Genomic DNA, 23,868 nt, shown 5'->3' with positions numbered 1-23,868 from the left:
AAATGCAAGCTGGAGGAACAGCATTTCATCTTTCAATGAGGCACTTTACAACCTTCCTGTCTAACCATTGAGTTCAACAACTTCCCCCAATTTGCGAGATGGCAAGATGGTTCTGTTGCCATTTACACCTCCCCAGGCCCATCTTTTGTTTTTAATTGTCCCATTACCACTAGCCTATTCACGATCATCTTTTTCCTTTAATCACTCCATCCCTCCAACGTAGATCTTCTTTTTTGCCTTTCCCTCTACCCATCCCACTTTTTCCCTGGCACTTATAAATTATTACAGCTCTTTCTGGCTCTGATTTAAGGTGACCAACCTGAAATATTGGGCGGGACTTTCCCCTCATTGCACTTAGTATGGCAGCGGGTGTGAAAAACGGCATTCTACTTGCTGGCCTTAGTGACGGGTTTTCATGTCATATCATCTGTCTCCTGCCGCATTAATTATGCACGCACGGGAAACATGTCACATTGTGGGCTGGTGTCCTTTGATTTGCCTGCCCTGCCAAGAGCTCACCACATACTTATTCTGAGCACCATATTTAAATGGCACAGCTTTGTCAATGTCTGCAGCCCAGGACTGCTCCATGGAAGACATGGTTCCCAAAGGGAAGAAGCTTGCTGCTCTGAAATTCAGTGGTGCCTCACTGGAAACCCTGTTCGACACAGTCGAGTCCCGCCACAATGTCCTCTATCCCCATGATGGCTGGAGGAGGTCCACCAACCTCACCTTTCCAGCCTGGCAGGCAGTGGCAGTGTTGGTCAGTGAAAACACAGTACAGAAGAGGTCAGCTACCCAGTGCAGAAAAAGGATGAATGATCTCATCCGTGCTGCCAGGGTAAATCAACCATCTTATCACTCTCAACTCTCACATTCACCAGCCCATCATACATTCACTGGCATCTCGCATGCTGCCAGCTCGAGGGATATCACTACTCACTCTCGCATATTCCCTCATACCTACATTTGGGCCCATAGCCTCTGGAGATCATATCCTCATCCTGTCAATGGCTGCACTCACCACCCACACATGGCAGGCAACCTTATCATCTGCCCTGACATGCGTCCTGCTCACACTCTATCTGTCTTTATGCAGGACAAGCTCGCACACAATCGAAGGGAGAGGTCTCAGATTGGGGGTGGAGAGGCCAAAATCAAGGTCCTCACTCTCTATGAGAATTGAGCCATTGAGCTGGACAGAGAGGACGTGGACCAAGCCTGTGCCAAGGGTGAGGTGGACAATGCTCACACAAATGAGGATCCTGCACCATCTCATCCCTCAGACAATCATACTGTGCATGCATTGTCCTGTATTAGCATCGCCTGCCATGCCCTAATTATCCCTCCTTTCTTTCCTAGGCACCTCTGAAATGCGCCCAAGAGCATTCACAAGCCAGGCCCTCAGCTCCAGACCTGACAACACCTTGGATGACAAACCAGAGGACAGCATCATGGAAGACCCATCACAGCGCTCACCCACATCCTCCAGCATTTCAGAGACACACACACCTCGGTGAGACCTAGTTATAGAGCAGCCTCGGAGTCACAATCTGGCGAGCACAGCACACAACCTTATCCGCAGCAGACGGTAGCAGGGACATCTGAGGTCACTGGCACTTGGAGAACTGCTGGAGGCCAGGATCCTGCTAAGTCCAAGTCAGATGACGAGCTTCTGGACTCGGTCCTAAATGAGTTGGTGGAGCTGCGGCGACAATCACAGGAACATCAGGAAGGGATGTCAGCTGTATTCTTCAGATTGCAACAGACGATGGAAGAGTTAATCCGTGTTCAGTCTGAGGTGATAGCGCCAGCATGCCAATACACCAAGGCCAATACTGGTAGGATGGCACCACCATGGAGACCTTGGTCCAGGACATTGGTCCTGCACTGCTGCAGGAGCAGCGCCCCATCGCTGTAGCCATTTGTGGCAACCATCAGTGGCTTTGTGAGAAGTGGGTGGGGCACCTAGCTCTCACTCCAGCGGTCCCTTCTCCTCAATGAGTCAGCCAGGGGCCCTCAGAGCCCATAGGAAGGAGGACCAGCCTCTGGATACCCAAGTGACTCCGGAATGTCTGGCCCATCCCAATCCCCTCTTCCTGTGATCCCATCACTTCCAGCTCCACAGGTCGAGGTGGGTGCACCTGCCCACAGCAGGACATCCAAAGCAGGCCGGGACCATCCAATCACAGCCCTCCAGTGGATGCCCACCAAAGTCATCAAAGACAACAGAGTGTAGCAGTCAGCAACTGCCTCCACCTCTGCTGTGGATGTCAGGGAAGCACCAAGACATGGCAGTAGGGTTAGGAAAGTTAAAACGATTTAGGAGCACAATGATGACATGGTTGTTTACAATATGTATATAACGTTCACAAATGTAAATAGAATCACACCCATTTCATATCTCCACTTTTGTATGTCTCTTTACTATGATAAGCTGTGATGCTGTCAATCAGGTGTCAATCAGAGATGTCACTATCATGGGCCTCTCATCTATGTAGTGTGCTTCCATATCACCACAATATGTGGTCCTTTTTCAGATCATTCTCAACTTCTGTGATGCCTTGACCTTAATGTTAAGTGTGCTTGTGAAAGGAACCTTGTTCACATGCTTTGCAGGGCCATGTCATGTTTATTCTTGGCTGTGTAAGATTGAGGCAGGGGTGTTCTCCTATTTCATCTGCATTCTTGAAAGCTGAAGGGTAGTGTACAAGGATTGATGTGTTAACACATGGAAAAGGGTCATATATTGTGCAACTCCATGTGCTATCTGTCTTCCAACAGGGTTTTCATGCTATGAGCCCATACTCAGAGCTCGTGTGAGCTGCTGTCTGCCAACTGTCTTTCTGACTTTCCGGGTGTCCATATGCTAAGCTGACTAATAAGTGGGAGGACCTTGCCACCTCAAGGTGACAAAGCTCTGCCCCTCTCAGCCACATTATTGCCCTGGCGCTTGAACCTACAACCTGGAGCATTTCTCAACCTGTAACTGTTTGGATTGCGGTCACAAGGTTCTCATCACCATGTTGGGATGTGGCGCTGTGCATCCCATCACTAAACATTCACCGAGATGAGTGATATTAATTTCGATGTTGGGATGTGGCGCTGTACGTCCCATCACCTAAACATTCACCGAGACGAGTGATACTAATTTCAATGTTGGGATGTGGCGCTGTGCGTCCCATCACCTAAACATGCACCGAGATGAGTGATACTAATTTCAACTGGTGATATTTGATGGTCAATAGAGCCTTTGAGCTTAGGTGCACATCGTAGCTTCAGACAACATTGAGGGAACCAATGGGATAGGAGCAAGGAAGTGCTGAAGCTGAAGTCTGCTCTTTATTAGCAATGACTCATGACCTTGAGGGCTTCATGGTGCTTGAAAATTTTGGGGTTTACAGGGGCTAGGGCTGGCCATGAGGGCACAATGTGCATCTTAAAGGGGAGGCATTTTAATGCCTGGCATGCAAGTGGTTGAACGTCAACACCATCAGGTGGTCCATATGCATAGTAAGGTGAGGATAAAAGCAGGCCTGTATCCTTAACTGAGAGTGCCAGATGTTAACGTGAAAGAGAGGAAGGTGACACAGAGGATTGAGTCATCTCAGAATAGATGCACACCTACAGAACATCCTTGGCTGCCTTGGCCCAAGTGTTAACTATCAGTTTCACCATTGAGGCTACACAGAATGCGTTGTCCAGTTGCTGGAGATGGATCTCCTTGAGGTGCTTTGTCAGATTGTAGGCATACAGCTATAAGCCCACTGAGGATAGTGGAACAGCTCCTGCCTCTTATAGGCTGCCCCTGTGTCTGGGGTGCTGGAGATACACTTGAATAGGCAGCACCTTCTGACATCTGATGCTAGGACTCCCTCCTCCAATTCATACCTCATCTCAGCAAGGACACATGCTCCCAAGACTTCATCATCCTTCAAAGGATCAGGACAATGTGAGGTTCATGTGTAACTATTCACTTTTGTATTGAAGTGCATGGTTGAAATGAGAGGAATAGCAATGATGGTGTTCATATTGGCCCATGATGGAGGGGACTTGTCCAAGAGAGTACTCACTGCAACTTGTCATCCTCCTCATGGAATCTGGTGACAGTGAGGGCTTCATGTGTATGCCTGCCTTGTCTGGCCTGTGCTAAGGCCTGCAGCCTCAGCTTCCTCCAACTCAACGCCCTCACCCCTTTGATGTCCTCATCTGGGGAGATGTTCAGCTCCTCCATATTGGCATCTGGCAAGTCCTCCCCACATTGCAGCGCATGGTTGGGCAGTCCACAGCAAGCCACGATGATCTGCAAGACCCTCTGGAGAGTGTACTTGAGTGCACCGCCAGATCGATTCAGGCATTGGAATCACATCTTTAAGGACCCTCTGGTGTGCTCTACCAATGTTTGGCTAGCGGCATGAGCCCCGTTGCACCATCTCTCTGCAGGAGTCTGAGGCTGCCACACAGGCATCAACAGCCACCTCCTTTGCGGTTAACTCTCGTCACCAAAGAGCCAGCCCTGGATCCTGTGTGGTCCTTTGAAGATGTTGGGGATCTACAATCTACTCAAGATGTATGAGTCAAGGACGCTTCCTGGGTATCTGGCGCAAAACTGCATGATAAGTTTCTTATAGTCGCAGACCAACTGTACATTGAGTGAGTGGTAGCCTTTTCTATTTATGTATTGGAGAGTCTGTTGTCAGGGAGCTTTTACAGCCATGTGAGTGTAGCCAATGGCACCCTGCACCTGGGGGAATCTGGAAATCTTAGCAAAACCCAGTGCTCTGGTGTCCTGGCTTGCTTGATCTCTGTCGAACTTGGTGGCCCTTGCCAAAAAAGATGTCTGTGACCTCATAATTGCATTTGTGCATGGGTGCTTGACAGATTCCATAGAGGTCCCCAGTGGACCACTGGAAGGAGCCACTGGCAGGGAAATTGAGTGCAGCTGTTACTTTCAGAGCCACTGGCAATGGATGCCCTCCCAATCCCTGTGGTGCCAATTCCTGGAAAATGGGGCAAATGTGAATCACCAGATCCCTGGTTATGTGGAGGCATCGGTGATACTGGTTCTCGTTCATCTACAGATAAAACATGTGAGTTCTAAACATCCTCGGTCTTGCGAGCCACCTACACCCAATGTTTCAGTGAGCCTCATCCTCTGCGTCCGGAGGAGGCCCTTCATTTTGAGGGTTTTGCTCCTCCCTTTGGTGAGCCAGGCACCTCTGTCACAATCTTCTTCTTCTCTCCTGCCTGTATGAAATTGTGCAGGCAGCAATAAATCCAGCCTCCATCTTCCTAATGGTCTCCTCTCTGCAGTATCGATGAGGAACAGACAAGAATCAGCATTAGTCTCCAAAGTTCCTCTTTCTGTCAATGACTCGTCAGTGAACATTGGTTCAAGGGCTTTGTTCCCGTGTTGGCAACTGTTCACCCCTGAAATGATGGCCAGTGCAGGGTGCATTTCTGGATCTCTCTCACACCCCTCCTACTGCCTTTACATGACCAACTGCTATGATATTGCTTTGGTCAGGCACTTGGATATGCTACTTTCAGCCCAGGCGCTGGGGTTCTCATTCATTGCACTCTAACACTGCACTCTTTGGAATCAACTTGAGGGGAAATGTTTAGTCAGGAAATGAGATTATTTGAAGGGGCCCTGGGGCTTCTCTTCTGTGAACTGTCCAGCACCATGATTCTAACACACTTTTGAAGATCGTCCAATCACACAATTGCTCTGGAGTTTGTTCTCGCCCTGGGCAATTCCCATCTACGAACAAGGAGCTAAAACAAGGGGATCGATTAGTGCCACTTTGTGGGATTAGTCTCACATGAATGTGCATCACTACTTCACTTTCTTGATTCTCTGCATTGTCATCGAAAGACTCCTAACATGTCTCAGCTGTGCCTCTCTCCTCATTTGGGAACTCACAGTTCAGTTGAGCACCCTTTAACCAGCCCCTGCAGTGCATGCATCTGCCCTCCAATCGGCCCTCAGAGCCCTCACCAGCAGAATTTCTCCTAATTTTAATTTTGTATTGCTCCATTGCTGCAGGTTGGAAGATGGTGGTGCTGAGGTCTCACTACTAGACCAGCTTGGACCCTCCTTGCATGAATGTGGATGTCATGAAGAGATATTAATGTGTATAATGTTATTGGAAATTATTTTTAAATTGGACTTCTAGTAGGGTCTGTGTGTGGCTTAATTGGATTAAAGCCAGCTAGTCTAGGTGCTTTGATGTATAGTAGTTTGAGATGTTAATTAGATAAAACGTAAGGATAGAAGGTGAAGAGTACATTTGCATTTGTTGACTATACCATTCAAAAGAATGGGTAAAATCTTGCACCTAGCTGGGAGTCACCAAGCAATGTATTTATATTACTAATAAAATTGGTGGAATGAAAGGATTATTGTTAGGAGAGGTAAAATTAAAAAAACCTAATAATACAATGGAAAATTTACATTCAAAGGGAAAGCTAGGTATGAACCGAGAGGAGTTTGCATGTGTGAGTCAGAAGCATGTAATATCTAACCAGCCGGTAAGCCTACAACTGTCTGCAAAGGAACCAAATTGAAAGGAATCTCATTTTGAATTTGTATGGTCAAATGTTTTTTGTTTGGTGTCTGTTTAAAATCTATGGGTTATTGTTGCCTTGGTGAAGATTTACCTGGGAGTGATTAATTTGGGGATTTGTTTAAAAGTTATTATGGTAGTAATTTGTAGACATGTTTAATTAGTTGTTAAATTAATAAATGTTTAATTTAGTTTTATATCAGAAACCTATTCAGGCTTGGTGGTCTTATTACTGAATTCAGAGCTGCATGTCAAATATACCAATTGAAAATATAGGTAATGACAGTTGTTCAAGTTTCCCTCTGGGATTTAAACAACTCAGTCTTTACCATAGCTAGGTCATAACAGTGAAAATCCCTCCCATTATCCTAGAAGAGCTTAATTTTCAGGTTTCCCTCCCTCCAAGAACCTCTCAATCCTTCCCCTGTATTCCTCGATCCCATTGTGATTGTGGTGGATATCCCTTTGTTATCCCCAGAACATGGTGAGGTAGATGTACCTATGCCCTGTGTGGACATCAGCCCTCCCCACCTTGAGACCATTGAGGTACACATATACCCCCCACACACACCCTTGGATACCCCCACAATATCTTTTCCCCATCTAATGGTTGCAGATGCCTTCCCTGACTAAGTGTGCCATCTGCGAACCAGTATGATGCCAGAAACCTCATGGACCGAGGCGCATGATGTTACGACAACGCCCTGCACATAACATACAGGGCACGACTGAGACTGGACAGACATGCCCTCCATCTTCCTGGACTGGGCCAACGACAGTCTTTGCAAGCTCAACACTGTAACCTGATGCGCTTCTTCACTCAATGCTCCTCCCATTTTGGCCCCAAGTGGGTTATGTCATTCTGTAACATACTCTCTCCCCATCCTGGCACTGAGGGTTTAACCACCCTAAACCCTCCCCCCAGTCACGTGTCTGACTGCAACCTTACCCACTCATATCCCTCAATACAGCCCTAGCCCGGCAGTCCCTTCCCATGCCTGAGGTCAGTTTCCCCGCTTCCCCAGCATGTCCCCAGCCTTGCAGCCCCTTTCCATGCCTGAGGCCAGTTCTCCTCCTTCCCCAGTACAGCCTAGCCCTGCAGCCTCTTTCCATGCCACAGTTCAGTTTCCCCCACTTCTCCAGTAGAGCCCTAACCCTGCAGCCCCCTCCCCTGTACAACCCTAGCCCTGCAGCCCTTTCCCATGCCTGAGGCCATTTCTCCTCCTTCCCCAGTACAGGCCTAGCCCTGCTGCCCCTTTCCATGCCTCAGGCCTGTTTTCCCCACTTCTCCAGTAGAGCCCAGACCTTGCAGCCCATAAAAAGCCACCCCTACCTGACAGCTGCTCTGGTAGGTACAGACTTGCCTCCGACACCCCCCATGAAAGCAACGTGGTGCTACCTGCGAAGCCTGGAGCTGATGATCCCGACCACTGTGCAATGCAAGGTAGGTGAACGAACCTCAAAGCCAGGTGAACTTCACTTATATACTATTGTGAAACATGTCATTCTAATTGCCCGCCAATGTGCCCTGGTGATCTTGCGTGGGGGGGTTGATTCTGGCGAGGGGCCCTTATAATGAGATGCAAATATATTGAAGTGACGTTCCCAATGTGCCATGGCGGGAAGTGTGGTCTGCTATTGAAGGCTGCAGCACACAATCACGGACCGTTTTTACAACACCGTAAAACCAATTTTTGGCCTTCTGGCAATATTTACCAGTTCCACTTGCCGTGACGTCGGCCGCGAATGGGAAATTCCGGCCATGAATTCTGTTTATATCTCTGCAGATACTACTTGACCTGCTGGGTTTTTTCAGCAATTTCAGCTTATATTTTAAAATAAATTGCCAGGCCGTCCTTCAAGGCAGAGGATGGTATAGAAAATAGCACTGTGACAGGGTAAAGTGAGCTCCAAAATTGGTGCATGCCGGTTAATTTTCATGACATTGGTTTGCAATCCTTCTTGTGTAGCCCTGGAACATTAGCATGAGGGTTAAAAGAAATTCAGATCAGTCATTTTGAGCTGTAATTATTTCCAACAGGTAGCCTTTTTGTCCTCATAGTTGTAATTAAATTACTAAGAAACACATATTAGCCCTGCATACTTCCCTGGAAACTGCTTAACTAAGGCCTTATTAATGGATATTCTTTACATATACATACAGCAGATAGATGACATTAATTCTTCCAAACATGGCTGTTGTACTTGGGGTCAATAGTTTCATTATCTGAGGAGCATCTCGAGATTCTGATCGTCTAACATTTATTACTGGATTTCCTCCACCTGCAGCATATATAGTTGTCATTGTTGTTCTGTAAAAGAAGAGTGCACAGAAAAGGAACTGAAAGTTACAGAATTTCATGAGGATATTTGCTTAAGGTTGTAACAGTTACAATTAGGCAGAAAAATATTTCCTGTCACATGTATTCAATCACATAAATTGAAGGAATATGATACTTGTATACAAAAGCCTTTAAGCTACAATAACCACTATTTTTCCAATGAGGCAAATAAATACAAGTTTCACTTAAAATTCAATGCTACTGAGACATTATTATATTTTAGATGGTTATTAGAGGAGACAACAACAGATAAGGTGATCAAAACAGCTGCCACACTTTCTCTCCAATCCAACACAGATTAGTAGGATGGGTTTGAGGCCCTGTGAACTAAGTTTGGGCAGTTCAACATAGTTCCTGATAAAATGAAGTAAAAACTGCCCATAATCAAAAAAAATTGTCAATGTCACTTCAGTATTTTTTATTTATTCTCAGAATGTGGTTGCCACCAGCAATTATTGCTCATTTCTAGTTATCTTGAGATGATGATGGTGGGCCTTCTCTATGAACCACATCAGTCATTGTAATGATGGTGCTCCAAAATAGTTTTAGGTACTTTCTAGGATGCTCCCCTGCCAATGAGGAAGCAACACAGGTCTTCTTCATAACATAACTTCTTCAGAGCTCTGAAGAAGAGTATGATTCGACTCGAAACCTTAACTCTGTTTCTCTCTCCACAAATGCTGCCAGACCTGTTGAGTATTTCCAGAACTTTCTATTTTTATTTCAGATTTTCTGCATCTGCAGTATTTTCCTCTTGTATCACATTCATCAATCCTCTGGCATCTGCCCTTGCGTATCCACGCCAGGTTCATGGCTGTGATGCAGTCTGGAGATGAGCGGTTCTGGCAGAATCCAAACTGAACACCGGTGATCAGGTGAATGGGTGTTGCTCAATGATACTATCGATGACACCTTCCTTCACTTCACTGATGATGGGCAGGAGGTTGATAAGATAGCAATTGGTCAGGCTAGACATATCCTGTTTATTTGCTGCTGAGCCATACCTGGCAATCGTGTTTATTGCCAGGTAGATCCCAATGTCATAGCTGTACTGTAACAGCTTGTCTAGAAGAGTGGTTAGTTCTAGCATATATGCCTTCAGCACAACAGCCAATATATTTGTAAGATCCATAGCCTTTCCTGTGTTTAGTACACCTAACCATATTCTGATGTTGAGTGGAGAAAACTGAATTGGCTGGACACTGGTATCTATGATAGCGAGAACCTTGGGAGGAGACAGAGTAGAATCATCCACTTGACACTTTTCGCCAAACACACTTGAAAACACTTCAGCCTTGTCTTTTGCACTGAGGAAGGAGGTGGTTATTGATTCACCACTTCCTATTAGTTGCCTGGCTGTTTGCCACGATTCTCAACTGGTTTGGTAAGACTTGAGAGTTTTCTGTAAACTGTTGGCTGCATATTTATGTCTATAGTCTGCTGCTTTTGGTATTTAGCATTTAGGGAGCCCCATGCAACAGCTTTGCAAGTCATATCTGATCCTCAAATATGCTTTGAGCTATTCTTGGAATACTTTTTTATAACACACGGCACCAGGGTTGGTCTCCTGATTTCATGATATTCAAGGATTCAACCAAAAGATTACAGGTTGTAGTGATCTAGATTTCTGCTGATAATTCAGAAGGATGCCCAGTTTTGAGCTGTTAGATTTTCTTAGACTGTACCTCTTATTACACTGGCAATATCACATTACATGATATAAAAAATCCAAGCCATAAACTCCATTTCATAGCCATAAACTCCATCCCTTGCCCTGGCCACTTTCTGAGGTTGAACCAGATTGATTGCAACCTTGGTGTTCTACTTGATGCTGAAATGAGCTTCTAAATCCTCTCCATTACCAATACTACCTACTTCCACCTCTGTCACATCGTCCTTCCTGTAACCTCTTTATCTCATCTTCTGCTGAAACCCTCATCCATGCCTTTGTAACTTCTAGGCACACACACCAATGCTCTCCTGGCTGGCCTCCTGAAATTTATGCTGATCCAAAAATATGTATCCATATTCTAACATACTCCTGTTCATCCCTCACCGTTATGCTCACTGAAGTACATTGGCTCCCAGTCTCATCCTTGTTTTTAAATCCCTCCATGGCCACACCCATCCCTACCTCTTTAGTCTCCTTCAGCCCCACAACTCTCTGAGATCTCTGCACTCCTCAAATTCTGACCTCTTGCATATCCTCAAATTTTATCGCTCTACCACTGGCAGGAATACCTGAGAACAAGGAGGCTAAGATAGCTGAAAAAAAAATCCTTGAAAACTTACACCGTGGGAAGGAGGGGGGCATTAAAAGCAGTTTGCTATTAAGCAGAGAAATTTGAAATTGCCCTAGATATGACTGGATTACCTTAGCGATGTACTTGTATCTATCTTTCTCTCAGCCAAAAGTAACTACCAAGCCAGGATAAATAATATAAAGGTAGTAAGAGTACTTGGCATAGAGAGGTGGATACTCTAAATTCTTAGGGTGGTCAAGGCAGATTTCACAGTGGATAACCAGTGTAGCAGTTCACCCTGTATTTTCAGCTTTCTGAATTGGAAGAGCAGAAGTGGGAGTAAGAAACCATGCAAATCTTTGTAAGGTCATGGTCATTGAAAGTAAAAGGAAGTATTATGTAGGTCAACAGTGGTCATAATGTTGTGGCAGGCCAGAGGAGTGAAAATCTGGAGTTAGAGTTTGCTGTTGAAGGAACAACTAGAATGTTTTTTCTATGGGTAGAGGATTATCAGGTACAGGAGAAAATATATTGTAACAGCACTGTGATTGACTCAGTAAGGATTTTTTGCATAGGCTTAATTCCAGAACAAATACAGTCTGAAAACTATCCAAATAAAAACTTCTTAAGGATGGTAAACAACAGTAAATATTAAAACCAAGTCCTTCCTCTTTGGCATAACCTGGAGTTACACCCAATATCAAGTTACGCCCAAGCAACCTCCTAATCTATAATAATAATAAGAGTTTTTGTCTGTCTGGACTATTTTGATTGGTCAGTTTAAAATTTGTTGGTGGGTTTATTTGGTAGGCACATGGAAGACTGAAGTCGGTGTTGCATGTGCAGCTGCCAATGGTCGATGCCGGCAGTGGCGGGGGGGTGGGGGTGGGGGGGGGGGTGTGTGGCGGGGCTGTTGGTAGAGAACAAAAACAGCAGAAGGTAAGGGAAGCTCAACAACAAAGTTACCGTAACCGGAGAGATTGTTTCTATGAGGGATGGGGTGGTGTTTATAGGAGGGATGGTAATAGCATGGGAGGGGTGGAAGGAATGGAATGGGGGTGGCATAGGAAAGAGGGGATTACGTTAGTGGGAGGGGATAGCATGGGAGGAGTGAATGAGATGATGGCCAAACATGAACACTGAAATTAAAGACCATAAAGACCAGTGCAGTGCTTGTAATGAGTACCAAGCTAAACAAGCTAGACAGACGTTGATGACGCATGACATCCCAGACAGACCATAGATGAAGCTGGAAGTAGACCTCTTCACTATAGCAGGAACTGACTATCTTGTCATTGTAGACTACTATTTTGATACTGGGAGTTAGACCAGCTGACTTCAACGACGACAGGAGAGATAGTAGAATGCCTGAAAACACACTTCAGTTGTCATGGCATTCCAGACATTGTGATGAGTGACAATGGCCCTCAATTCACAAGTGAAGAATTTAACCAATTCACAAAGGATATAGAAATTCAACATTATACATCATCTCCACACTATCCCCAGTCGAATGGAAAAGCTGAGATGGCAATGAAAATCATCAAAGGAATCATAAAAAAATTGAGTAAATCTAGTCCAGTTCAAAGACCAATGTCACATCGCAACCTAGCTACTCTTCCAATACCAAAAAAGCTGCTGAAATCAGAAGTAGTCACAGGTGTGAAGAAAAAAATCCAGCAGAAAGCCAAATTTCATGTTGACAGGACTGCACAATTTAAAGGCTACATATGCTATGCAGGTACAGAGACTGACTAGTAGAGCAAACAGTTGTTAATGCATGAGAGCAGTAGGTGTATAGTGGATAACCTGGGTTACACATGATCTTATAGGCAAATGTGTCTTCTATTGGTTAAGAAGGCAATCTCTCTGTTGGCTGCCATTTTACATCAATTCAATTAAGACTTACAATGAGGAAGCAGCGCTGTCTTGGAACAAGAAACCATATTTATACCATAAAAATTCATTCAAAAAAATCAAGTTTCAGTGAAGATATTCTTTTTCAAATCCTCCAAAAAATTGTTTAATTTTAAACACCCGAAAAAAAACTTTTCTTCCTGCTGCACCTGAAAATCTAGTCGCTACGTGAGGCATCCTCTGTACAAGCACAGAGAATGCTCGTATTTGAGAGTTGGCATAGTTAACTTTATGCGCGGAGTTTCATTGGGAAGGGTTTGACGGATGGACATCAAAACTGAGAAAACTTGGACGTATCATAGTTACACGCATATCTTCCTTATGTTCTAAGTTCTGTGATATTTTAAGCCACAGAACTTGCTTATACCCAGCTAGGTCATAGTCTCTCTCTCTGACTTTGCAAATACAGACAACACACCTGGCCTGAACCTTTCTCTATATTCATAGACAGCAACTGACGGACCGTGGATGTTACGCCTTCAGCTAATTCTGAAAACTGCATAAGTCATTTAGGCCACCACGTCTCAAAGCTGAACTATATCCCAGCGCAAAGAATGAAACAAAATTGGAGGTGGAGGAGGAACAGGATTAATGCATGGAATAAGCTGCACATAATAGTCAATACATACTATAGTTCTTCGACAACAAAAACAGAATTACCTGGAAAATCTCAGCAGGTCTGGCAGCATCGGCGAAGAGTTGACGTTTCGAGTCCTCATGACCCTACCACAGAACTCTTCTTCTCCGCCGATGCTGCCAGACGTGCTGAGTTTTTCCAGGTAATTCTGTTTTTGTTTTGGATTTCCAGCATCCGCAGTTTTTTGTTTTTATCTCTATAGTTCTTCGAATTTGGTGCAAAAAACCCCGTGGAATATATTTAATATAAAATAAAAATGGAAAATGCTGGAAATACTTAGGTCAGTTAGCACGTATGGAAAGAGAAACAGGATATATTCATCGGAATATATTTCACTGGGCTGTGACATATCTGATAAGCTGCAGGTTCATAATTGTCCTATATTCAGCTTATGTATGTACAGGAATAAAGAGACACATTTGACCGCGCCTGGGTTCACTTCTCTCCACAAAGAACAATAAAAAGTTACCCTCTCCCGGAGAGAAAAAGCCTGAGCAAACCAACTCTTTAAAGAAAACAAACCTGTGCCTTCAGCCTTCGTGCCCGAAAAGCCATAAGATGCCCTAGCAACGCGGCGCTCCGGTGCCATGGCAACCACCGTCGCTACCACGTGGTGCGCCGCCGGGTCAGAGGTCACGCCGTGAGGCCCGGATGTTTGCTGGGGGTGGCGGGGATCTGATTATATTTGATTGTTCGTGTATATATTTTAAATAATTGAAGGGTAGAGGGGCGATATCACGGCAAGAACATGGCGTCGACCGCGGCTGGAAAACAGCGAATCCCTAAAGTGGCGAAGGTAACCGGCGCCTTATTGATAAACTGTGTCGGGCCCACTTAGGCCCTGTGGAAGTTGACAAATACAAACATCTGTCGTCGGGCGAGAGCAGCAGATTGATGGCCCTGGAGTTAAAATCAGGGTGCTCAAAGATTCCTCTCCTCTCCCGGGTACTATGCCCTAAGAGGGCATTGGAGACCATGGAGTTCCACTGCAACAAAAACACAAATCGCTGGAAAAACTCAGCAGGTCTGACAGCATCTGTGGAGAGAAAGACAGAGTTAATGTTTCGCGACCGTATGAGTCTTCATCAGAACTAAAGAGAAATAGAAATGTGGTGAAATATATACTGTTATAAGGGGGGGGGGGGGGTGTCGGGGTGGGGAGAGGACAGATGAAGCTGGATAGAGGGCCAGTGATAGGTGGAGGCAAAGGAGAGATTGCAAAAGATGTCATAAACAAAAGGTCTAAGGGGTGTTGATGGTGGTGATACTTTATATTTATTGTTTAATTTTTATATGTACATTTCCCCCACCTATTATTATTTTTAAAATTTATTTCCATTCATTGTTTTGCCCCCACCTTTTAGCCTATTTTGAACTTTTCTCCCACACCATCCTCCCACCCCCACTAGGGCCATCTGTCACTTGCTCATCCTGCTTTCAAATCTTAATGTCACCATTAACACCTCCTTTAGCCAGTATCACCACCATCAACACCTCTTTTGCAATCTCTCCTTTGCCTCCATCTATCACTGACCTTCTATCCAACTTCATTTGTGTCCCCCCCCTCCCTTATACAGTATATATTTCACCAAATTTCTACTTTTCTTTAGTTCTGAAGAAGTCATCTGCATTTGAAATGTTAACTCTGTCTTTCCACAGATTCTGTCAGACTTGTTGAGTTTTTCCAGCAATTTTTGTTTTTGTTTCAGATTTCCAGCATCCGCAGTACTTTGCTTTTATGGGCTTCCATTGGATTGGTCCATGATTAAGTTTGCAAGGTATTGTAGTGGTTTGCCGTTGCTTTCTGTACTATGGCTGACTAGGAAATTCTCCCAATCCTACCCCCTTGCCATTAGACATGTCGGAAGGATTTACAGGCTGATTATCAACCTGTTTGACCATGTCATGAATGCACCTTCTGTGGGCCCTCAAGTTCTGGGAGTGTTGAACCCAGAGCTTCTGGCACGGGTAGGGACGCTACCCACTGCGCCAAAGGCCTCTCTTGCTCAAAGCTTAGACAGGTTAATGCAATGACTGAGAGGATTCTGCAGCCCCCTCCCGCCAAACACACACTTACTGTAAATTAAACATCTCCCCTCATTTGTTTCTTTCAAAGGAAAGTTTCATATTTCTATAAACACCTTTTGCGGACATCAAGGTGTAACTGTGAAGAATAGTAAGTGAGGTCACTCTGAGTAAACCCTTGTTACAACTAGAACCTTGAGGTGACCAAAACATAATGCAAGTTGTCTTACAAAGGTCCCCCCATCACACTGAGAACAGATGTCTGTCATTTAGCTGTTAGGGAAATTCAGAGAATAGCTTTCAGAAGATTTAATGTAAGAATCAATGTAAAAAATGTGTTAGATGCCTGTGTGACAGGGTTTTGGAGAGGTTAATAGTTGCTGAAGCTCCATACTATTCTTCTTCAGGTAACTTAAGTCAGGGCCCAAATGGTGGGGTCCTAGCTGGACTAGCAGTGGGAAGTTTACCAATGTGTTGCACAAATTGGTTTAACTCCACGTCGGTTTATACCTATGCTTAAATTTTCTGGATTTAGCTCGGTGGGCTGCAAGCATGCACTCTTTATCAGTTAAACAGATCCTTCTCTCTGGAGGTTTGCTTTGGAGATTACTATGCACCATGAAGGGTTTCCATTGCATGTCACACACGCATCTGACCAAAAAGAAAGTGCCACTGAAAAGTAAACACAATACCATGTGTTAAATTGGTTTGTAATATGTTTTTTTTTCCATTTCCCTGACATTGATAGGACTACAAAAACTGTCACCATTCTCTGTTATTACTCCATTGAAGCGGACAGCAATTTTGGCAGGTCCGCCAAAATAATGCAGAAATCCAGAAGTTGCTGTCATTGAGTCTGTGCTGTTCTATGCGGTATGGTGGAGAGGTTCCCACGGACTGCAGACTCCATTGCCATCATTTCTTTTGAAATTTATTCTTTCATAGGGTGTGGGCATCCCTGGCTAGGCCAGCATGTATTGCCCATCCCTATTTGCCCTTGAGACAACGGTGGTGAGCTGCCTTCTTGAACTGCTGCAGGCCATGTGGTGTAGGTACATCCACAGTGCTGTTGGGAAGGGAGTTCCAGGATTTTGATCCAGTGATGGTGAAGGAACAGTGATACAGTTCCAAGTCAGGATGGTGTGTGCCTTGGAGGGGAGCTTGCAGGTGGTGGTGTTCTCCTGTGTCTACTGCCCTTGTCCTTCTAGGTGGTAAAGATTGTGGATTTGGAAGGTGCTGTCGAAGGAGCCTTGGTGAGTTGCTGCAGTGCATCCTGTGGATGGTCCACACTGCTGCTACTGTGCATCGCTGGTAGAGGGAGTGAATGTTTATTGTGGTGGACAGGGTTCCAATCAAGCGGGCTGCTTTGTCCTGGGCGGTGCTAAGTTTCTTGAGTGTTGTTGGAGCTGCACTCATCCAGGCAAGTGGAGAGCATTCCATCACACTCCTGACTTGTGCCTTGTAGATGGTGGACAGACTTTGGGGAGTCAGGAGGTGAGTTACCCACTGCAGGATTCCCAGCCTCTGACTTGCTGTGACCTAGCCACAGTATTTATATGGCTGGTCTAGTTCAGTTCTTAGTCAATGGTAACCCCCAGGATGTGATATTGGGGGATTCAGTGATAGTAATACCATTGAGTATCAAGTGAAGATGGTTAGATTTTCTATTATTGGAGATGGTCATTGCCTGGCACTTGTGTGGCACGAATGTTACTTGCCACTAATCAGCCCAAGATTGATTTGTCCAGGTCTTGCTGCATATGGACATGGACTGCTTCTGTATCTGAGGAGTCGTGAACAGTGCTGAATATTGTGCAATCATCAATGAACATCCCAATTCTGACCTTATGGCGGAGGGATGGTCATTGAAGCAATTGAAGATGGTTGGGCCTAGGACACTACCCTCAGGAACTCCTGCAGCGATGTCCCTGGAATGAGATGATTGACCTCCAACAACCACAACCATCTTCCTTTGTGCTAGGTATGACTCCCAAACCAGTGGAATGTTTTACCCATAGAACACTACAGCACAGAAAACAGGCCATTCGGCCCTTCTAGTCTGTGCCGAAATATTATTCCGCTAATCCCATTGACCTGCATCCAGTCCATAACCCTCCAGACCTCTCCCATCCATGTATTTATCCAATTTATTCTTAAAACTTAAGAGTGAGCCCGCATTTACCATGTCAGATGGCAGCTCAGTCCACACTCTCACCACTCTCTGAGTGAAGAAGTTCCCCCTAAACCTTTCCCCTTTCACCTTAAAGCCATGTCCTCCCGTGTTTATCTCTCCTAGTCTAAGTGGAAACAGCCTACTCGCATTTACTCTGTCTTTTCCCCCTCATAATTTTTTAAACTTCTATCAGATCTCCCCTCATCCTTCTACGTTCCAAGGAATAAAGTCCTAACCTGTTTAATCTTTCCCTGTAACTCAACTCCTTAAGACCCGGCAACATTCTAGTACCCGATTCCCATTGATGTCAGTTTTGCTAGCTCTCCTTGATGCCACGTTTGGTCAAATGTTGCCTTGATGTCAAGGGCAGTCACTCTCACCTCGCCTGGAATTCAGCTCTTTTCTCCATGTTTGGACCAAGGCTGTATTGAAGTCAAAAGCTGAGTGGCGCAGGCAGAACCCAAACTGAGTAAGTGCAGCTTGTTAACACTATTGCCAACACCTTCCATCACTTTGCTGATGTTCAAGAGGAGACTAACGGGACGGTAATTGGTCGAGCTGGATTTGTCCTGCATCATGACTTTGTTGCAAGCTCCCCTCTTACATTGTTATTCTCACTGTAAAAACCCTTGAAAAGTTACACCATGTTGAAAGAGATATAACTGGGTTTTTAATAGTGCACTAACTTCATTATTTCTTCTACACACCCTTACTGACCCTGAAAAATTACTCTGTACTTTTAGGAATATCAAATTTCCCCATAATAAATTCCACGTTTAAAAAAAAAAATTAAGTTTGTTTATCTTTATTTTAGCGTCTATCAGAATCCAATCATCATTTATTTCACTACCTGAACATTTAAAAGTGAAGAGTATTAAGCGTGTTTGACTTCCTGGTTTTCAGCGAGTGAATACTTCATTGTGACTGGCTGCTTACATGCTTGCTGGCCACACTGCTGCAGCACAACACAACATTCCCTTAACTTGGCACCACATTTAAATTGCTTTCAAGAGAAGGAAAATTCCATTATAAAGATTGCTAAACCTTTGTGGACAACTTTCATCGAGATCAGCTCCTGATAACAAAATCAGGCATTGCGCTTTGAGTTGAGATCCTTTAGCCTGTTGGAACTATTCTTTCCAAGATGCTAACCTTCTGTCTTCCCACTACTGCAAGTATCTGTTTTTTAAATGATTCAATATCCTGATCTTTACAACGCTCTTAGAAACCAATTCCAACTCTTGATATCAGAGTCATATTTGACCCCAAGCTGAGCCTCCAACTTTATATCCGCACCATCACTAAGGCAACCCATTTTCAACTCCAGCTCAATTCAGTTCCGCCACTGCCCATCCACTGCTGAAACCCTCATCCATGCCTTTGTTTCTTCTGGACTATTCCAACGCTTCTGGCAGCCCTCCCATATTCTGCCCTCCATAAAGTTGAGATCAAGCAAGACTCTGCTACCCATGTACATACTTGCACCAAGTCCTGTTTACCCATCACCCCTGTGCTTGTTGATGTAAATTGGCTCCTGGTTAAGCAACGCTTGATTTTTAAAAAATTTTCACCCTTGTTTTCAAATCCTTCCAAGGCCTCACTCCTGATCTGTGCAATCTCCTCCAACCCCAGAACCCTCCAAGATCTGTTGTGCTCCTCTAATTTTCACCTCTTGAGTATTCCTAATGTTATACGCTTCACCATCGGTGGCTGTGCCTTCAGCTGCCAAAGCACTAAGCTCTGGAATTTCCTCCATAAATCTCTTCACCTCTCCCCTTTAAGATGCTCCTCGAAACTCTTTGGCCAAATTTTTTGGTCATCTGTCCTAACATCATTTTGTGTGGTTCAATGTCACACTTTGCTTTGTAATGTTCCTGTGAAGCACCTTGTGATGTTTTATTATGTAAAGGTGCTATACAAGTACAAGTTGTTCACCATATGTGTTAAGGGATCTGTTCTGAACCTTTCATTCACAACTATCAATCTATTTTCTGCTGCAGTGTGTACTTAGAAGAATTGTTTGTTTACTCTCCCTCTGTTAAGTATCAAGTTTAACTATGTTAGTTCTCTGTTAAGGAGACAATGTTTCCCTTAAACCACAGATTAGCCTTATTAGCCTTCTGCTACTAAAACCTGTCATAATGATCTGAACTGCACGCAGTATTCAAGGTGCCGCCTTACTGTTAAGCTTCAGCATAACCTTTTGATAATTTGAACTTGGTTGATTTAGCATTGTAACCCAAGGTTCTGATTGCTTTGTTTATTTATACCCTACATTAATCCCTTACATTTTATATAGTTCCTTTAACGTGGTTGACTGTCCCGTGGCGCTTCATGGTAGCATTATCAAACAAAGTTTGATACTAAGCCATGTGAAATATTAGGACAGGTGACTAGAAGCTTGGTCAAAGGTAGGTTTTAAGAGTGTCTTTATAGGAAGAGACAAAAAGCAGTGAGGTTTAAGGGGGGAATTCCTCCAAAAGGACATCAATCTGTTCCCTTCTGTGATAGAGCACTAGTTTTAGTATACAGGGAAGAGATTGATATTAACGACCAGCATAACCTGATTCTCATTGCAAGAGCAGGGAGGCAGTAAAAATGAAGAGTACTACACAGATTGCATGCAAAGAACACAAGGGGCATTGGACATCAGAGGCATGTGCTGACAGAAAATCAGAAAAAGTGGTCTTGGAGAATAGAATAAATAATATGTCGGTTCATGTAGGCATAATGTTAAATTTTATTTTAATCTTGTGTATACAGAAAGAAGTATTTAATTGTTCCTACTTTCTTCCCTCCTCAATAACTTTACACTCATGAACACGAGGGAAAAAATTTTCCTTTTCCTCTGAATTTTCCTCTGAAAAGTAGAATGTAAATGCAGAATCTACTGAAAAAATCTGCTCAGCATATGAGAGCAGTGCTTTTGTATCTTTTGTTTATCCTTTCACTGTCAGACTATTCTATGATATGTTGCTCAATGGACTGTTCTATTTTATTATATTTTTCTAGTTATAATTATATTTAGTTTCCATTGTATAGTTTGCTTGACATATACGCTCAGTTTTCAAATGTGGCCAGTAGTATGACAATTTCGGTACACACTCAAAAATATGGGTTGTATTTGAGAAAATGGTAGCAGCTAAATAAAGTCCCACCCTGGATTCAACATAAAGTTTTTTAAACTAAGCTATTGTAACAAGATTTTATTTCATTTTTGCATAAACCAACAGGTTTATCAGTAAAAGAACCATCATTGACTTGGTTTGTTTTTATACATAGGTGAAAAATAAAGCACCTGCTGAATTGCAAATCACAGCTGAACAGCTCCTGAGAGAAGCAAAAGAGAGGGAACTTGAACTTCTTCCACCACCTCCTACACAAAAGATCACTGATGAGGAGGAATTGAATGACTACAAGCTAAGAAAAAGAAAAGTAAGTCCTTTGTAACAGTTACATTTTCTATTCCTTTATCAAATTAGTGCATCAAATCAGGATTGTTGTCCTGGAATCTTAAGTTGTATACAGTTTTTTAATTGGTACCATTTTGCAATAGACATTTGAAGATAATATACGGAAAAATCGAACTGTTATTAGCAACTGGATCAAATATGCACAATGGGAGGAGAGTCTAAAAGAAATACAGCGGTAATTATTTTAAGGAAACTTAATATGATTGATACAGCAGTGTTTTTTTTTAAAGACTTCAATTTGTTTCTTTCATCCTCATCCATCTGCTTATATCTCTGAAGAGCACGTTCCATTTACGAGAGAGCATTAGATGTCGATCACAGAAATGTTACCTTATGGTTGAAGTATGCAGAAATGGAGATGAAGAATCGGCAGATTAACCATGCCCGCAATATCTGGGATCGAGCAATTACCATCCTGCCCAGGGTCAACCAGTTTTGGTAAGGTGATTACTGGTTGGCAATTTTTATTTGTCCAGTTTTGCATTTCAATTTGAAACCTACTGTATACTGTTGAGCTTTGTGTGGAATTATCAACAATCCAGATCTTCTGTTGCCTTAAATGTTTTGTTGATTAAACCCTATGTAAAATAAATATTATGATCAAAACACTTTTTAAACATAAGGTCCTCCAAAACAGCTCTGGCTTTGAATCAGTGTTTTATTTTTCTTTTGATCAATTCCTTGGTAATTATTTTTAATATATCCTCAAAAGTTGGAACTTGAATGAATGTCGATGATAGCACATAGAATAATTACTTGTTCTATTGGTTAATTGCTTTCTATTTCATTTCTTTGAAATGCACTTTTAATATTTGTATTTGAATACAAATTATATTTCAAATATAGATTTAAGATCCATGTTGTATTGGTCCTGATAATTTTATTCACTGTATAAGAGAAGTAAATGTTTCTGGTTATACTTCTAAGTCCGTTCTCGTATTTGGACTTAATGAATTCCAATCTGTTCCTGCCACATAGAACCTTTTTTTGGGGGGAAAAGTCTAAAAACACCAGTTCATTTCAGCCATCAATTATTCAATCAGAATGAGATTGCACTCTCTAACGTTTTGAAGGGTTAGAATCCCTTTCTTCCCTTTCTTTCATTTTCCCACCTACATCAGCTACAACCAAGAAGTTTGATACTAGTCTGAACCCACGCCTGAGACTGGATTGATAATGAGACTCCTTCAAGGCAGAAAAGAACCAGATCCGCACAGTGATATGGCTGAGTTTGGAACTGTGAGTTGCATACTCGGCACTTGGGGACAGGCAATAAAGCGGTTTGCTAATTGCACTTGAGCTGAGTGATTTGCTAGGCCATTTCAGAGGGCAGTTAGGAGTCAGCCACGTTGCTGTGGGTCTGGAGTCATATAGAGGCCAGACCAAGTATGGATGACCAATTTCCCTTCCTAAAAGACGTTAGTGAACCAGATGATAGTTTCATGGTCACCATTCCTGAAACTAGCTCCATATTCCAGATTTATTAACAGAATTCAAATTCCACCAGCTGCCATGGTGAGATTTGAACCTGGACCCCAGAACATCAACCAGGGCCTCTGGATGACTAGTTCAGCAACATTACCACTACACCACTGTCTTCCCCCTATTGCTGTGTGTACTTAATGTTCCCAGAAAGGATCTAATGGTATGCTTATGTTCATATGCATATACTGTAATGTATTGATTTTATTTTTGCAAGGTATAAATACACCTACATGGAGGAGATGCTGGGGAATGTTGCAGGAGGACGACAGGTGTTTGAGCGCTGGATGGAATGGCAACCTGATGAACAAGCTTGGCACTCCTATATCAACTTCGAACTCCGATACAAGGAAATTGAAAGAGCCAGGCTGGTTTATGAGAAGTATATCCTTGTAGAAAGAATTAGGAAAGCTAATAGAATATTGTTATTTATTGTGCGGGCATTTGAGTACCAAAGCAGAGAGGTTATGCTTCAGTTGTACAGGGCACATGTGAAGTACTGTGTACAGTCTTGGTTTCCTTATTTAAGGAAAGATTTAAATGCCTTAGAAGCAGTTCAGAGAAGGTTTACTGGGCTCATACCAGGAATGGTCTTATGAGGAAAGTTTGGACAGGTTAGGCTTCAATCCACTGGAGTTTAGAAGAGTAAGAGGTGACTTGACCAACACCTTTAAGATCCTGTGGGGTCTTGACAGCGTGGGTGTGGAGAGGATGTTTCCTCTTGTGGGAGAATCTAGTACTAGGGGTTAAGGTTCAAAAATAAGGGGTCATTTATTTAAGACAGAGATGAGGAGAAATGTTTTCCCTGAGGGTCATGAGTCTTTGGAACTCTCTTCCTCAAAAGGTTCTTGTAATGATTGGGTTGCTGCTAAAGATCTACACCTCCAGCTAATAGAACCACTATTTGAAAGGATATGATCCACGTGCATGCTGTGGTTAGAAGGATTCATATCCCCTTTGGCGAGTTCTGTTTCTCCCTTTTGTATTTGAGCAGTTATTAATTACTT

General features: G+C 43.5%; 2 protein-coding genes across 2 annotated transcripts in view; one reads left to right on the top strand and one right to left on the bottom strand.

Annotated features, from left to right (window-relative positions):
- The window catches only part of cfap61 (cilia and flagella associated protein 61), a 218,996-nt gene extending 204,746 nt beyond the window's left edge, over nucleotides 1–14,250 (bottom strand). Inside the window, exons 1-2 of the mRNA XM_041206097.1 lie at nucleotides 14,231–14,250; nucleotides 8,732–8,881 (exon numbers count right to left, since the gene is read on the bottom strand). Coding sequence (XP_041062031.1) covers nucleotides 8,732–8,874 — 143 coding nt within the window. The 5' untranslated portion in view covers nucleotides 8,875–8,881; nucleotides 14,231–14,250. The remainder of the gene's footprint in view (nucleotides 1–8,731; nucleotides 8,882–14,230) is intronic.
- Nucleotides 14,251–14,339: 89 nt separating this feature from the next.
- The window catches only part of crnkl1 (crooked neck pre-mRNA splicing factor 1), a 34,312-nt gene continuing 24,783 nt past the window's right edge, over nucleotides 14,340–23,868 (top strand). The window contains exons 1-5 of the mRNA XM_041182995.1: nucleotides 14,340–14,504; nucleotides 21,189–21,341; nucleotides 21,463–21,554; nucleotides 21,659–21,817; nucleotides 23,079–23,245. Coding sequence (XP_041038929.1) covers nucleotides 14,457–14,504; nucleotides 21,189–21,341; nucleotides 21,463–21,554; nucleotides 21,659–21,817; nucleotides 23,079–23,245 — 619 coding nt within the window. The 5' untranslated portion in view covers nucleotides 14,340–14,456. The remainder of the gene's footprint in view (nucleotides 14,505–21,188; nucleotides 21,342–21,462; nucleotides 21,555–21,658; nucleotides 21,818–23,078; nucleotides 23,246–23,868) is intronic.

This window comes from Carcharodon carcharias, chromosome 2 (genome assembly GCF_017639515.1).
Source record: "Carcharodon carcharias isolate sCarCar2 chromosome 2, sCarCar2.pri, whole genome shotgun sequence".
Taxonomy (NCBI): Eukaryota; Metazoa; Chordata; class Chondrichthyes; order Lamniformes; family Lamnidae; genus Carcharodon; species Carcharodon carcharias.
Note: the sequence above shows the minus strand (reverse complement) of the source record. Positions and strands in the feature narration are given on the sequence as shown.